This window comes from Carlito syrichta, unplaced genomic scaffold (genome assembly GCF_000164805.1).
Source record: "Carlito syrichta isolate Samal-C Ts95f unplaced genomic scaffold, Tarsius_syrichta-2.0.1 Scaffold141855, whole genome shotgun sequence".
Taxonomy (NCBI): domain Eukaryota; kingdom Metazoa; phylum Chordata; class Mammalia; order Primates; family Tarsiidae; genus Carlito; species Carlito syrichta.
Window position 1 is genome coordinate 260,439 of NW_007085951.1, and position 14,943 is coordinate 275,381.

Below are 14,943 nucleotides of genomic sequence, written 5' to 3' on the forward strand. Positions count from 1 at the left end.
GTGCTGTAAAGAATAAAACTATTTTTAAAAATCACACATTATTCTTGGTTATCTCTTGTGATGGGATTGCAAACAATTATTGATACCCCTTTTTTCTATACTTTTAGCACTGAATTTGTTACTCTGTAATTAGTACCAATTGATTACATTTTATATATATACTGGGAGTACCAAAAATATATATATACATTTTAAGCAACATTAAGAGATGTTTGTCATAGTCAGAAGTGTCTGGACGCTGATGGTAACAACTACCACCCCTTGTAATCACAGAAATCAAATGTGACTTGTATTCGCCTTTTATTTTTGGTATGTATTATTACAATTTTAATGCAGTTTTTCCCTTTCTTATCATGTACACATTTTTTTTTAGCATCCTCTGTACATAAAAGAAGGATGACAATGAAGTCATACTTATACTGCAGAGGTTAGGTTCTTAATGACAGGTTTGAAGAGAGAATTCCACATAATAATTACCTTGAAAATCCTTTAGCTCAGCTATAAAAGAGCATATCTCTCAACTAGCCCAAGGCAACTGGTTTTTCCTCTAGCATGAGCAGAGATGAATGTTTCTTGGGTTGAAGATCATATGAAATAATTGACTTATATTTAAAAGCTGTGAGACATCAAAATTACATTCACTGGTATTTTTGTTCTCAGAGGACTTATAGTTTATATCTGCTTACATTTATAGTCATATGATGTAATTTCACTATAAATTGACCAGAAGAAAACATCCAGATGTGTATAGATTCAAGCTGGAAATGCCTATCTGCCTATAGTATTTTTAATATAATTTCAGACTTAAGGAAAAGTTCCAAAAATATATTACATAAAATTTCTCTTTTTGAAAGTAAATTGCAGACATAATGACTCTTTACATCTAAATTCTTCACTGTGTATTTCCTCAAAACAAGGATACACACACACACACACACAAATATATACACATACATACACATATGCATACAGCATGTTTTCAGAAATTATTTCTGTAGTATATATACTTGTTTTTGTTTATACTTTTGTTTTGTTTATGCTTTAGGTTCTTAACAGCCCACGCGGGACACAGACCACCTAAAGTAGCTGGAAATGTGATAAAGACATTGGCATAAGTTCCACAAGTAAATGTGAAAAAAGAACCTTTTCATCTGCTTTTAGATGCCAGGGAGCCTGGCTGGTTGTTATCTTGATTTCTGACTGATGCCACCAGTAGATCTAAATTGTTTGATCTCTGATGTTTGAAATCCAAAAGGAAATGTGTTTTAGATGAAAAGGGACTTCTTCTGTACCCTCAGTCAAAGTCAGACAAGTGATATTTCAGGAAAATGTCACTTGAAATAAGGAATATTTTTCATGAGTGATGTGAAGCCATATTTGTGTCCCCTCCAGGGACAGTTTGTTACCATAAGTGGACAAAGCATGCCCCATTTAAAAATCTGTGATCATGAAACTATTAAACAAACATAAAACCAGATTTAGACATGGCATCTGAATTTTTAGTCTGAGAGATTTTCAAGATTGATAGTGTGGCTAAAAATAAGAGGACTGACCTGATTTTCTGGAGGTCAAGATAAAAACTAGATTTGTGGGACAGCATTTACTTCATGATAATATTTCTGTAAATTTTTCTCCACATTGGAAAATGTGGCTGAGTCATACAGAACTGTGTCAATGTCGGCCATTGAAGTGCCCTGATCACTACACTACATTGTGGATGCAGAAAGATATTTGGACTGTTTGAGTGTGTATAATATATTCACTGTTCAACCTTTTAGACAGCTCAAAATCAAAAGGAGCCTAAATTATTTTAGATTTGACTCAGAGTTGGTAAAACCTTCTGGCCATTCATGTAGCTATCATATTCACCCCAAGAAAGGGAAATAAATGGGTGAGCATTCAGAGGGGAAGATGCTATCAAGGGTGTGCTGTCAAAACAGAGTGACAGGTAAAGTGTCACTTGGTTAGAGGAGGGAACTTTTCAGTTCTGCTCCACCATTGAAAAGCTCCATGACCTTGGACTATGGCTTTCATCTCTTTTACCTTGGCTTCTTCATATGGAAATGTATATATATATACTGTTGGATTCATTCCTTTCCAAATCTATCAAAAAATGTCAAATATACGAAAAAGAGATAAAGGACACTGGAAACTCAGAAGGGGGGAGGAGAGAAAGAGGCAGGGGGACCAAAAAAAAAAAACAAACACCTTTTGGGTACAGTATGCACAGGTAGGGGTCATGGGTACTTTTAAAACCCAGACCAAAAGCTATTTGTATCTCCCAAAGCTATTGAAATTAAAAAAGAGAGAGAAGATGATACGTAGGGAGAGAGAGAGAGAGAGATAGAAAGAGAGAGAAAAAGAGGATGCTTGGGATAATAGATGGGTTTACACTTCATTCCTAGTCAAAGTTAAATAGCCACCTTCTCTATAAAATGGAATTTTTTTTTATTTTTATATATATTTATTTTAAAGATGTGGGATATGATTCACGATGAAGTATACAAGCAAACATTGTAACAGGTAAAATTTGGACCTCCCTTTGGTCCCCACTGCCTGGTTTGAGATCAGGTACCCTTATTGATGTTTTGGTCCCCTCACCCCTCTCTCCCCTGGCAGTATCCTGCTACTGCCAATCCCTTTCTTATGATATTATGGTAAATGTTCAGAGTCCACTTATGAGTGAGAGCATATGGAACTCTGTTCTTTGTTTCTGTGATTGATCACTGAGTATTACAGACTCTAACTCCATCCAAGTTGCTGTGGAGTCCATATGTTTGTCCTAAAATGGAAATTTTAATGGAATAATGAAATGGGTGCTCTGGGAATTGGGATACTTGGATTGAGATCCCAGGTCTGCCACTTTTTGGGTTTAAATATACTCCCCTAGATGAGTGTCAGTTTGTTTAACTGTCAGTGAGGGCTGTGATCCCACTATTGAGGTTATGGTGGATATCAAATAAGATAGTGGGTATGAAAAGGCCACAGAAATGAAAGGTATCATGAGTGCAGTTGGTCTCGTGTTATTAAGGTGTCATAGCCTGGCACCATCGCATCATAGATGGCTGCAGCATATATGCTAATCAGAACATCCTGACCCTGTGCCACAATCACTTAATGACCACTTCCCCCCAAATCAGTTGCTCCACTGACCTACAAATAAATCCATGCTTAGAAGTACATTTAGTCATTGGCTAGGGCTGGTTTTCTAAAAGTATCTTTAATAGGGGAGAGCTTCTGTCTCCTGGGAAGGCTAACAATGAAGTGTGTCCTGTGACCCAGTCTACAGTTTTTTTTCTTTTATATGAGCTGAAGTCTCACTCTGTCGCCCAGGCTGGAGTGCAGTGGCATGCTCATGACTACTGCCGCCTCGACCTGCTGAGCTCAGGTGATCCTTCTGCCTCAGCCTTCCAAGTAGCTGGAACTACAGGCCTGCGCTATCATACCCAACTAATTTTTTTCTTTATTATAGAGATGAGGTCTTGCCAAGTTGCCCAAGCTGGTCTTGAACCCCTTGGCTCAGGCAGTCCTCTGACCTCTGTCTTTCAAAGTGCTGAGATTACAGGCGTGAGCCACCGTGCTTGACCCCTCTCTACACCTAAAAAATTTTTTTTTTCTCAGCGTCTACATAAGGCTGACTTGTTTCCTGAATACTTCCTTCCCTATTCTTGCTGGTATGTGACTTCCTGCCTAACAAACAGTCCTTTGAAGGAGGAAATCCATGACCGATCTTTCCTGTGGCTTTCTGGTTCAGAACTGTGACTGTGAATGATAAATAATGTCAAAGCAACAGAATGTGTTGGGTTCTAAGAACATGACTTACAAGATGTTTTGGAGTAAACTTTCCTCGGTAGTGTTGATTCTTGACCATACTCATCTCTTGCTTTGTTTTCATGCTTTTGTCTTGAGGCTTGTTTTTCTATTATGAAGGGGTAGCTGATGCTGATGTGTAATGGTGCCTTTGCACAACCTGGTGATGAGTAGGTTGTCTCAGAAGGAACATGCCTGGAGTCACCTAGGGATTATGTTAACGTGCAGGTTCTGACTAGATCTGGGTGGGACATGAGATTCTGTATTTCTAGCAAACTCCCAGAGAATACCTATGTAGCAAGAGTATAGATAAAAGGATACAAAATTAAGCAACAGTAAAGACCACCCAATGAACCTCCCATGATTTTGTGGATGAGGGACACAAGCCTTAAGGAGTTTCCCAGGCCTTGAAGAGATGAAGTATAATAAACAATGTAACAGTGACATACTGAGCCCAGAATCAGACATGCACCATACTGTGATTAGAAAATTAAATCTGATCTCATAGTCCTGGTGTGGGCAAAATGCCTAGAATGGATGACAGCTGATTTATAGAGGAGCTTCTTGATAGGGAGAGATTAGTACATTTCATTTACAAATACTTAATTGCAGCTGTGTCAGGGAGAAAAGAAGTGGGGTCATTGCATGGTGTGTAGGGGTGTGATCCTCAGGCAGATGTATAAGTGAATATTTATTTAAAAGACAAGTATTAGTCATATGAGAATCCTCTTTCAAACAAAATGAAAAAGAAAGTTCCATCTTGGGAGAGAGGCTGCAAATAATATTTTTCCACTAGAAACCAGAAGAATTAGAAATTAGGAACAATAATAATAGCAACTGAGGTTCAATCCTAGACAAAAGAAAAGCCAGCAAGCCTAGGTACATCATGTTCTCTCTGGTGTTCAAACAGACCTTTAACAACCATGTTTTACAAGGGAAAGGCTGAGACAGCCCCTCTTTTATATAAAGAAAATGTTCCACCCCACCCACGTGTGTTCAATGTATTCAAGAGTCATTCCATAATTATAACTAAAGCTTGTAAGAGAGAACTGGTTGGTTTAATGTCTACAAACTTGATTCTCTGGAAACCTAAAGTGTGGCTGTTAAATTTTTAGAAAGAGATTGGCTAGAGGATTAATGATTAAAAGAAAAATGTTAGATGAATTCATCTATTTCCCATTCAGTCATTTATAGATGAAATCGCTAGTGTCTCTTTTGATGTTGCTTTCTTTAAAATATTTTAAAATAGTCCCAATGATATCTAAGTGGTGGCATTTTTCCCTGTTTATGCTAAATATGCCTAATATATATCCTCAAAGCATTTTTAAAAGAGCAAGGTGATGGAGTTCACTGTGTGTTTAATATTTCAAAGTAAATACCTCTGTTATTGCTTAAGACATAGGTTAAATGTTATCATTACTGAACTCAGTTAAATATTTCCACTTTTAACTGCAAGACACAAGTGCCTGGATATTGCAGGAAAAGATAGTTGACCACAAAGGTAACTGGTGCCATTTCGGGCAACAAGTAGCTTTGGAGAGGGGAAGTCTGTGAGGGAAGGAAATAAGCATAGTCTTTTAGTTTAAGACAGCAGTTGGCAAATGCAGATGCTGAAAAGCTTTGAAAATCCCTAATATAGTCCATTAAATCATTGTAATAAAATATTAAATTAACTCAGATAAAAGGACAATCCATCAAGGCCACTAACATAGTAGAAGTGTGGTTTTGGTATTAGTGACACCACGGAAGTCAAAGATACAGTCCCGCTTGGAATGAACAATGAAGTGATCTTATTTGGCTCTGAGTATTTTGTCACAAGCTCAATTGCCCGGTGTCAGCATGTCAACCGTTGGTAAAATCCTGAGTCCTTAATAGTATCTAGAGATGGCTTATGGCTTTAGGCATTTTATGATCACACAATTGAATCCCACTTGTGGTAATGGTGATCCATCACGTCCATCTTAAAACCACACTGAAGTCATTGTTCCAAATAACATAGCCAGGGTGGTTATTTCTAAATTTTCCACGTTAAGATAGGAACATGAATTTCTCCTATTTTGAACAACAGCAGCGAAAAAGGCTAAGTGCTTTTTCACTCTGCTAAAAATGTAACTTTTCTTGATCCTTCAACTTTCACTTGCTTTTCCTGAAAACGAATATAATAAACCGGAAAATTTAACGACCATGGGACTCAACATTCTGGTGGCCATTTGGAGGAAATTTCCTGCCGACAGTTTAAGAAATAAGAGAGAAAACCAGGTGAACCTGAAATACTCGGGGTATTCTATGAAGCACAAATTTAAGGTTTTCCACTATGATACTTCCCTACTCTATCTTTTTATTGCGAAGGGCTAAGATGGTTACAGGAAACCTTCCAGCTGCCCATACCTGGGAAATAGCTATTCAGGGAACAATAACCATTCTATAGGGCAAGCAGTTAGTAAGTCAGCTTAAAAACCCACAAGAGTAGAAGTTACTGCTAAAGACACTGGAACAGAGTCATGCTTATAATGCCTGGTTTCTACATTTGCGCTGTAAATGAGCAATTCAATAAGGAGACTAGGATTGAGCCCCTTTTCTGATACTATGAGAGGCTGAAATAGATAGAAACTCGATGTAGCGAGATTGGTATTAGGCAGCCCAAGACTTGGATTTCAGCACTGCTGCTGCTGGCCCTTGGGTCTTGAAGAGGTTAGTTAGTTCATCTCTCCCAGCCTCAGTTTCCTGTCCCATCAGGATAGTAATGGCTGCCTTAAAAGGAGAGTCATAGGGGAGGGAGCATTTGAGCTGGGCTTTAAAGAATTTATATAATTTAGATAAGCAGAGAAGGGCTGTCCAGGTAGTGGGTACAAAGGTGTCATGATGGGACCACATGGCCCTTTATGGGGATAACTCAAGTCATTTAGCCTGAAGAGAGGTGTGATGTAGACAGCAAGGAGCTCTGAGCCTCATAGCTAGAAATACGGGTGTGTCTGGACCACAGAGGGCCTTCAGCATCTGGCAGATGAGTTGGGATGAATTCAGTAGAAAATGAGGACCCACTGAAATGGTGAGGGAGCTATTCCTGTGTTTCAGGAAAAGAGCATAGGAACAGAGAAGAATAAAAATTAATTAGGGAGACCAATTTCTTAGCTTTTGCTACTATAACAGAGTAGCTGAGACTGTAATTTATAAGCCATAGAAATCTCATAGTTCTGGAGACTGGGAAGTCCAGGATCAAGACACTGGCAGGTTAAGTGTGTACTGTAGGCCTGGCTTCTTCTTCCAAAATGGCACCTTGGTGCATCCTCCAGAAGGAGCAAACCCTGTGTCCTTATATGCATGCCAGAAGAGTAGAAAGGAGCCAGAGCAGGCAACCCCTTCGGGTCCCCTCCCACCGTGGGAGCTTTTCTGTCCTCAATAAATCCTGCTTACACACACACACACACACACACACACACACACGCACGCACGCACGCACGCACACACAAAAAAGGGGCCTGAGCTAGTTTCCTGCAACCCTCTTATAAGGCACTTATCCATTCATGAGGGTAGCACCCTCATGACTGACTTCCCAAAAGGTTCCGCCTCTTATTACTACCATAGTGGAGATGAAGTTTCAACCCATGAATTTTGGGAGACATTCAGACCATAGCAGGCAATGAAGAGACCATCACAGTTATCCAGGCAAAAAGTAATCATGTTCCAAGAGGTAGGTCGGATGTGGAAAAGCAAGTGGGAAATGGATGAAGAAATTCAGAAATGGAATTGTGAATGGTATAAGTATGGGGTACAAAGAAATACAGAAGCCGGGCTCAGTGGCTTAGCCTGTAATCCCGCGCCTTTGGGAGGCTGAGATGAGTGGATTGCCTGAGCCCACGGGCTCGAGACCCGCCTGGGCAACTTGGCGAGACCTCGTCTCTACAATAAATCAAAAAGTAGCCGGGCGTGGTAGCCCACACCTGTAGTTCCAGCTACTTGGAAGGCTGAGGCGGAAGGAACGCCGGAGCCCAGCAGGTCGAGGCTGCGGTGGCCGGGAGCGGCCACGGCACTCCAGTCTGGGCGACAGAGTGACACTCCAACTCAAAAGAGAGAGAGAGAGAGAGAGACTCCAACTCAAAAGAGAGAGAGAGAGAATAATGAGTGGTTTTTAAAGGCTTCAAGCCTGTGACTGGGAGAATGATTGTCATGATTAGAAAACAGGAAGGCAGGAGGGAAAGTGAGGGGCCTTGAGTACCGTTTTGTCCCTACTAAGTGCATGGATCAGGAGGGAGATCTAAGTAGATATCCCTGCCAAACATGGTCCTGGGGGTGACCAAGAGCTGTCTCACTGACGAATGTTATTCCCTTGAAGATGAATGTGTAAGCACCAGTAATTATTCCAGAATATCATCTCTTCAGTATATTAAGTACTTCACAGTCACAAGCATAAGAGTTATATAAAAGAAATGCCCATTTAATTTATTAAGTCAGACATCGGCTAAGTTATTAACTGCTATGTACAGCTTTGTAAGACATGAAAAAGTTGGAAGAAATCTAATTGGGGGCCTTTTATCTATAAGGGAAAAGTTATTATGGGTATCAAATATTGAATTTTAGAACAGTGCCATAGCGAATAGGGATATATTATAACTGAAATTATACTTCAAAAAGGATGATTTGCTTGGGATTCCATCATTTAAAATCCTTTGCAATAAAACTGACTCTGAAGAGATATTAATCACATGCTTTAATGCTATTCCAGCAGGTTGTTTTAATGGGTGTATTTGAACAGAATTTTAATTTTTCAGATAATTTTTTTGATCAATTTAAAAGAGGATTTGAAGGATGATAGTAAAATGTTACAAATCTAAGTCCTGATTTTATTTTCTTCATTTTCTCCAGCAATAATACTCACCAGTGAGGCATCTAAAATACGATAAACTCTTGACACATGTATTAGAAAATTAGATATTCTGACCAGTCAGATATTACTATTAACAGCATATAGACTATCTGTGGGTCTCTAATTTCAAAAAATACAGCACACAGAAAAACCTGTTGAATCTTCGGTAACCTAATAGAAGATTCACAGATTTTATTTGGATGTCCATTTTTAAAGCAGTATTTGAACCTGATACAGGTTATAGTCTATGCTTTTTTCCTGTAAATGATGAGTCAGTGATGTTTCATAAATTGATTTTTGTTTAGCCAATCATAAAAGGGGGTGAGGTTGGTCCTGATAACATTATTTGGAAAGGGAAGCAACTGAGGAGAAAAGCAGGATATTTGGTGTCCCTTCACGATGGGAAATATGAGGAGGTAGGAGTAGTAAGCCCAGAGAAAGCTGGAGCAAAGCTTCACACATCCTCAGGGCTTCATCTGGAAGGCAAGGGATCTGTTTCTTTGTTGCCTCAAAACATAGATCATATGATCCAAGTAGCACAAGGGGATGCAGATTTTTTTAAAATACAAAACAATGAGAACTGTTCAAGAATAGAGCGTGCTGCTGGTTCGTCAATACCTTTCTTATCTTTGCGAGTGTTCAAGGAAGGACTGGAGATTCACTGGGCATGTCTTCAGCTTGAAAGAGATTGTTTCTTGCCTACTGCCCCTGCACGAGAGCACGCTGTTCATCCCTGTGTGACTGTTGTATGCTGGGGAAATGTACATGGCAACCGCATTCCCTTGGACTGTCACCTCTGGGAGGAGTGGTGCAGGGGTGCAGAGCATTTACCAACTGTCATGCTCCCTGGATTCCATTCCTACCAGGGGCACTTGTTAGCAATCACTTTGCTTAGGTGGCTTAACTTTCATGCCTTGGTTTTTATATCTGTAAAATGGAGATGATAATGGCACCCGCTTCATGTCTCTAAATGAGATCATGCAAATAAAAGCAGTTGGAGTCTTGCCTGGCAGACAGTAAATGGTAGCTGATGCTGCTGTAATTATTGTTACTCACCAAAGTGATGGTTTTGTTTTGTTTAGATGAGCTGCTTCAGAAAGAGCAAAACTACTCGGATGATGTCTTGGCCAACATGATCAGCGAACCAAGAATCAGTTATGGAAATGATGCTCTCATGCCATCTTTGACTGAAACGAAAACCACCGTGGAGCTTCTTCCCGTGAATGGAGAGTTCAGCCTGGATGACCTCCAGCCATGGCACTCTTTTGGGGCTGACTCTGTGCCAGCCAACACAGAAAATGAAGGTAAGAGGCCCCTGAGAGAGCAAGAACATTCTGGTAGACGCACATATATGTGAGAGAGAGAGTGAGAGAAATCGCTTTAATGTTCTTGAGTGATATTTTAATTTCAGTTTTACCTTAAGAAGCAAATATTAATGGTCATTAAAATCATATACTGTGAACTATTCTTTACATGCCTTATGCACAAAGTGAGTAAACTTTGGAAAAGGTAACTGCCCACTGTATAGATAGTCAAACGGAATGGTAATGGTTACATAGAACACTTGGGAGGAAAAGGCCTCTTGTTTTCCCCAAAGATCCAGGTCTACATTCTGGGGAGAATATTCAATGCCATATTATTTCAAAGACAAAAATTAGAAACCCTACTTATCAAAAGCGTTGTGAGAGAAATACCTCAGCTGGTAATCTACAGAGTTACAAAGGGAACCCACAATATATTATCTAAGAAGTAGTTCTTCACATGGAAAATGTGTGGCAGTAACATTCTTCTAATTTTTATTTTCCCATTCTCTCTTTATGTAAAATGATACATTACATGATAATAAAAGAGGATACATAAAGAGCACTTACTGTATGTTATATATATGTGTATGTACATATATATATATATATATATTTTTTTTTTTTTTTAACTATTTTCCAATTGAGGCACCAGGAGATAAAGTTCTTAAGTGGTAATTTTTGGTAGGAATTTTTAAAAAACGTCTTCTTACTAAGAATTATATTGTTGCTTCTGGAATAACAGCACAAAATTCAACTTTTGTTTATGAGATAGTGGCCTAGAATGCCACCTTTGGAGAATACAGGTGGTTAAATAAGGAGAATGATATTTTACCAGCAGAAAGAGAAGTTTTGGAAGAGCTTGCAGGGGCAGAGATTTCATGGGCACCAGAACAGTCTTCATTGGCTAATTATTCTGACATGAAATTTCAGACTATGTTAAACATTAAATGCAAAAATATAGAACCACATATAAATAAAATGCAATTCTGCTTAAGATTTAAACAGTTTTGAGTACCACATGTTCTCACTCATAAGTGGATCCTGAACATTTACCATAATACTATAAGAAAGGGATTGTTAGTAGCGGGACACTGCCAGAGGAAGGCGAGGGGGGAGGGGCACATCACATCAATAAGGGTACCTGATCTCAAACTAGGCGAAGGTAGGCCCGAACTTTACCTGTATGATGACCACTTGTATACCTAATCCTGAATTGTACCCCACATCTTTAAAACATAAAAAAAAAAAAATTAAAAAGACTTAAACAGCTTTGTGTTTAGAAAGTTAGATTCAAGGCAGGTGTCAAAATTATGACGCACGTTGCTTTAAATTTCTTTTCCTATAATAGTTCACAGAAATAAGATTTTTCTCTATCAACAAGTTTGTGCAGTGAATGGTGTGCTTGAAGAGAGCATCTTTTAGTTTGTTTTATCTTTTTTACATGTTCAGAAGTATCAAATTACACACGCAAACACCTTGATTTCTAGATACTAATAACATGTTTTTCAAGAACACAGCACGATTTCACCTGTGATTTTCTTTCCTAAAGTAGCAAACTTAGATGGTGGTTTCCTGTTTGTCATGTACTTTATAAAATGTTATCGGTGCACCCCTCAGACTAAATTTAAATCCAATATTAGACCTTATGTGCACTGGACAAGTTTTTTTAAAAGAATCATTGCAAGACTGAGGTGAGAGGATTGCCTGAGCCTGCAGGTTTGAGAGAAGAAAAAAAAATTAAATAAAAGAACCATTGCAAGAAATCTTTATATAGACTATTTGCACAATATGAATAATCACTCCAAGTTGGATTCCTTAATTTGGAAAAGGGCACCTCATAGTAATACCAGCAGATATGAACAGCAATGTTATTGATGGTGTAAAAATAATTAAAACTTTACCATTTATGAAAATAATTCTTAATCACATAGAAGGAAAAAAAATTTTTTTTTTGAGTCGCAGTCGCACTCTGTCGCCCAGGTTGGAGTGCAGTGGCACACTCACGGCCACCACAACCTCAACCTGCCAGGCTCAGGTGATTCTTCCACTTCAGCCTTTCAAGTAGCTGGAACTACAGGCATGTTCCACCATGCCTGGCTTATCCTTTGAATTACTGTAGAGACAGGGTCTCACCAAGTTGCCCAGGCTGGTCTTGAACCCAAGGGCTCAGGTAATCCTCTCACCTCTGCTTCCCAAAGTGCTGGGATTACAGGCGTGAGCCACTGTGCCTGGCTAGAAGAAAAAATGTTAAGGATATTTAGTCCTCAAAGACCTAGGTAACTTCCTTACTAAATTGTATTATTACTTGAGTGCTGATTCTGTTCTTATAGGTAGATACATTTTAGCCATTTAAAATTATTTTCATTCTGTCTCTGATGAGCATTTTTGCAGAAAATGTCCTGTCCCTTTTGTCAATTACATGCATATTCGATTTGCTCTTTGCCTAACAGCACACATTGTAGCATCAGCCAGGGAAATAATCTGCATGCATGTGTACACACACCCACACACTGATGCCATGAGGAGTTGCCAAAATGCCCAGTTGAGTGGAGACTTCGATTTCGTTTCTCTTGCTCCTTGACAAAGATGTGGCTATTACACTGCCTAAGCGTCATCAAAAGAGCTGATATTCTTGTTAAATAAAGATTTTATCTAAATAGCAAAATATTTAACAGTATCGAAAGGTAATAGTACTTAAGATCTCAGAATCTCTGTGGTTCTCCTCATTATCAGACCCAACTCTCCTTTTATTCAAATATTTTGAATAAGCCTCCTAACTTAATTTTTAAAGAAAATTGGCAACATTTAGGGGACAAAAATCAATATAATGGGCATAATTGATAATACAAGTTTCAACATGTGAGTGCTCAGGCCTGAGGACCAGTGGGGATAATGGCATAGTCGGGTGGGTGTGTGCCCCCTAATGGATATATCAGAGTCAGAAACGGGCTGATACAGGGGGCTGTTTTGGCGATCCAGGTTTTACAAGCAACAGTAGCATCAGTGATATGATTTTCCAAATTAAAAACTACAAAAATGCTTTGTATTTATCTGTAAAATTGAGTTTCTGGTTTCGTGTTGCCATAAACACCTGCATGTCAATGGGAAATTAGAAAACCATGTAGGGTACAGGACAGTTTTTATTTGTTGGGGGCAATGCACAACGTCTGTCATCTCTGCTCTCCCATTCACTAAAAGTCAAGAGAGGGTCCTCTCCCCTGCCCCAGGCTTGGTGACAACCAAAAGCACTTAGACATACTCCATCTCTCATGAACTGTTAAGTACTAACCCACACTCCTGAATGATACAAATCGGAGTGTAAGTTCCAGTTCTGCTGTGTGCCTATGTGCAAGTTACTTAGTCTCTCTGGCTGTTTTTACGTCTGTAAAATAAGGTTTTTAATAGTTCCTAACTCAAAGATAGGATGTGAGCATTAAATAAGAAGGCATGAACAATCTCTTAGCAAAGGGCTGGCACACAGTAAATGTTCAGTGGTAGCTTCTTCTTCTTCTTCTTCTTCTTTTTTTAATGGAACCAGGATCTTATTAGAGAGGCTTTATCCGCCTGTCTCAAATGAATCACCATACGGCCTGAACAGTGTGTCCTTAAAATAATGAATGTAACAAGCCATAAAATGAGATACAGTCCTAAAGTCATCCCTCGTCTCCCCTCCCCCACCTCTCTCTTCTCCCCTAAAACTTGTTATTCTTTCCTTTTACAGACATGCGCACACGCACAGAGCAATTGAAAATATCTAAAATTCTCAGAGGATGTCCTTTCATTGTTCATGCAGTCCTTATCATCATAGCTGTAAATGCTTGCCAAAAATTTGTTGTTTTTCTCAAGAACAATCAGTCAAGTCCAGAGGAGGGTGAATGCCCAGGCATTCTTTTAATACACCTTGAAAAAAATAAGCATATCACAAACACAGTTTTCCAACATTATAGGCTCTTGAACAGCTGTAATTTGCCTTAAGACATTTTTATTCTTTGGTTTTCACATCCACAAAACCTACATGAATAGCTAAACTGAAATGAAGCTGTTGTTATAGAATTATTCTCATAGATCATAAAATGATCTGGCTGGAAGCATTTGGGTTAATAACATTTGTGTTTGTTCTACTTTTTCATGACTGCCTGAGAAGGCCAGCCACAAAGATCAGCACAGCATGCAGCAGCCACCAGAAGGTCTTTGCAGCCAGCACTCTGCCTCCTTGTAAATAATACATGCATAAAATACTATTATATTTTTTAAAGGAATGCAGCAGTTCTTATAAGCCTGTGTGTATGTATGAGGGGGGGGGACCCAAGAAAATGAAATTTACTTATAAAAATCTGTGTATTTATTCTTAGATGTTTGAACTTCAGTCACCTTCAGAGTACTCTCCATTTGATACAATGCACTTATCAAGACATTTTTTCCACTGCTCAAAACAGTTTCGGAGCTCATCAATTTTGATGCCTTTTAGTGTTTCTGCCGTTTTTTATTTCACCACTTCCACATTAGCAAAACATTTCCCTTTGAGGACCTTTTTCATCCAGGGAATCAAAAAAAAGTCACTCCACAAGACATCAGGTGAATAGGGAAGATGGGGCACTGGGATCATGCCATTTTTGGTCAAAACTGCTAAACACTCAGTGCGGTATAGGCAGGCGTGCTAGTAAATCACCCATCACGAAATTGTCAAACGACATGAAAGAATCTCCAAAAATTCACCAAAGCTGAACGTAACCTCTCACAGTAACACTAGCGGGTACACTGATGCCAATGGGTTCCTAGAACACTTACCTACCTACAAGGGGTCTGCCCTCCAAAAAATAATTCTGGGGTGTTTTGGGGTCTCCTTCATATTTGCAGAGTGAAGCTGCTCTCTGGTATATTTTTAATTAGCCATAAAGAGGCAGTGAGAAAGCCGATTTAAATGTTGAAGCTGAGATTAAATAATGTCTTTTTTTTTTTTTTTTT

General features: G+C 39.0%; 1 protein-coding gene across 8 annotated transcripts in view; it reads left to right on the forward strand.

The window, feature by feature from the left end:
• The window catches only part of APP (amyloid beta precursor protein), a 227,244-nt gene that overhangs the window by 188,088 nt on the left and 24,213 nt on the right, over positions 1 to 14,943 (forward strand). For all 8 annotated transcript variants that reach the window (XM_021708509.1, XM_021708507.1, XM_008049940.2 and 5 more), the window contains one exon: positions 9,757 to 9,978. In XM_021708509.1, coding sequence (XP_021564184.1) covers positions 9,757 to 9,978 — 222 coding nt within the window. The remainder of the gene's footprint in view (positions 1 to 9,756; positions 9,979 to 14,943) is intronic.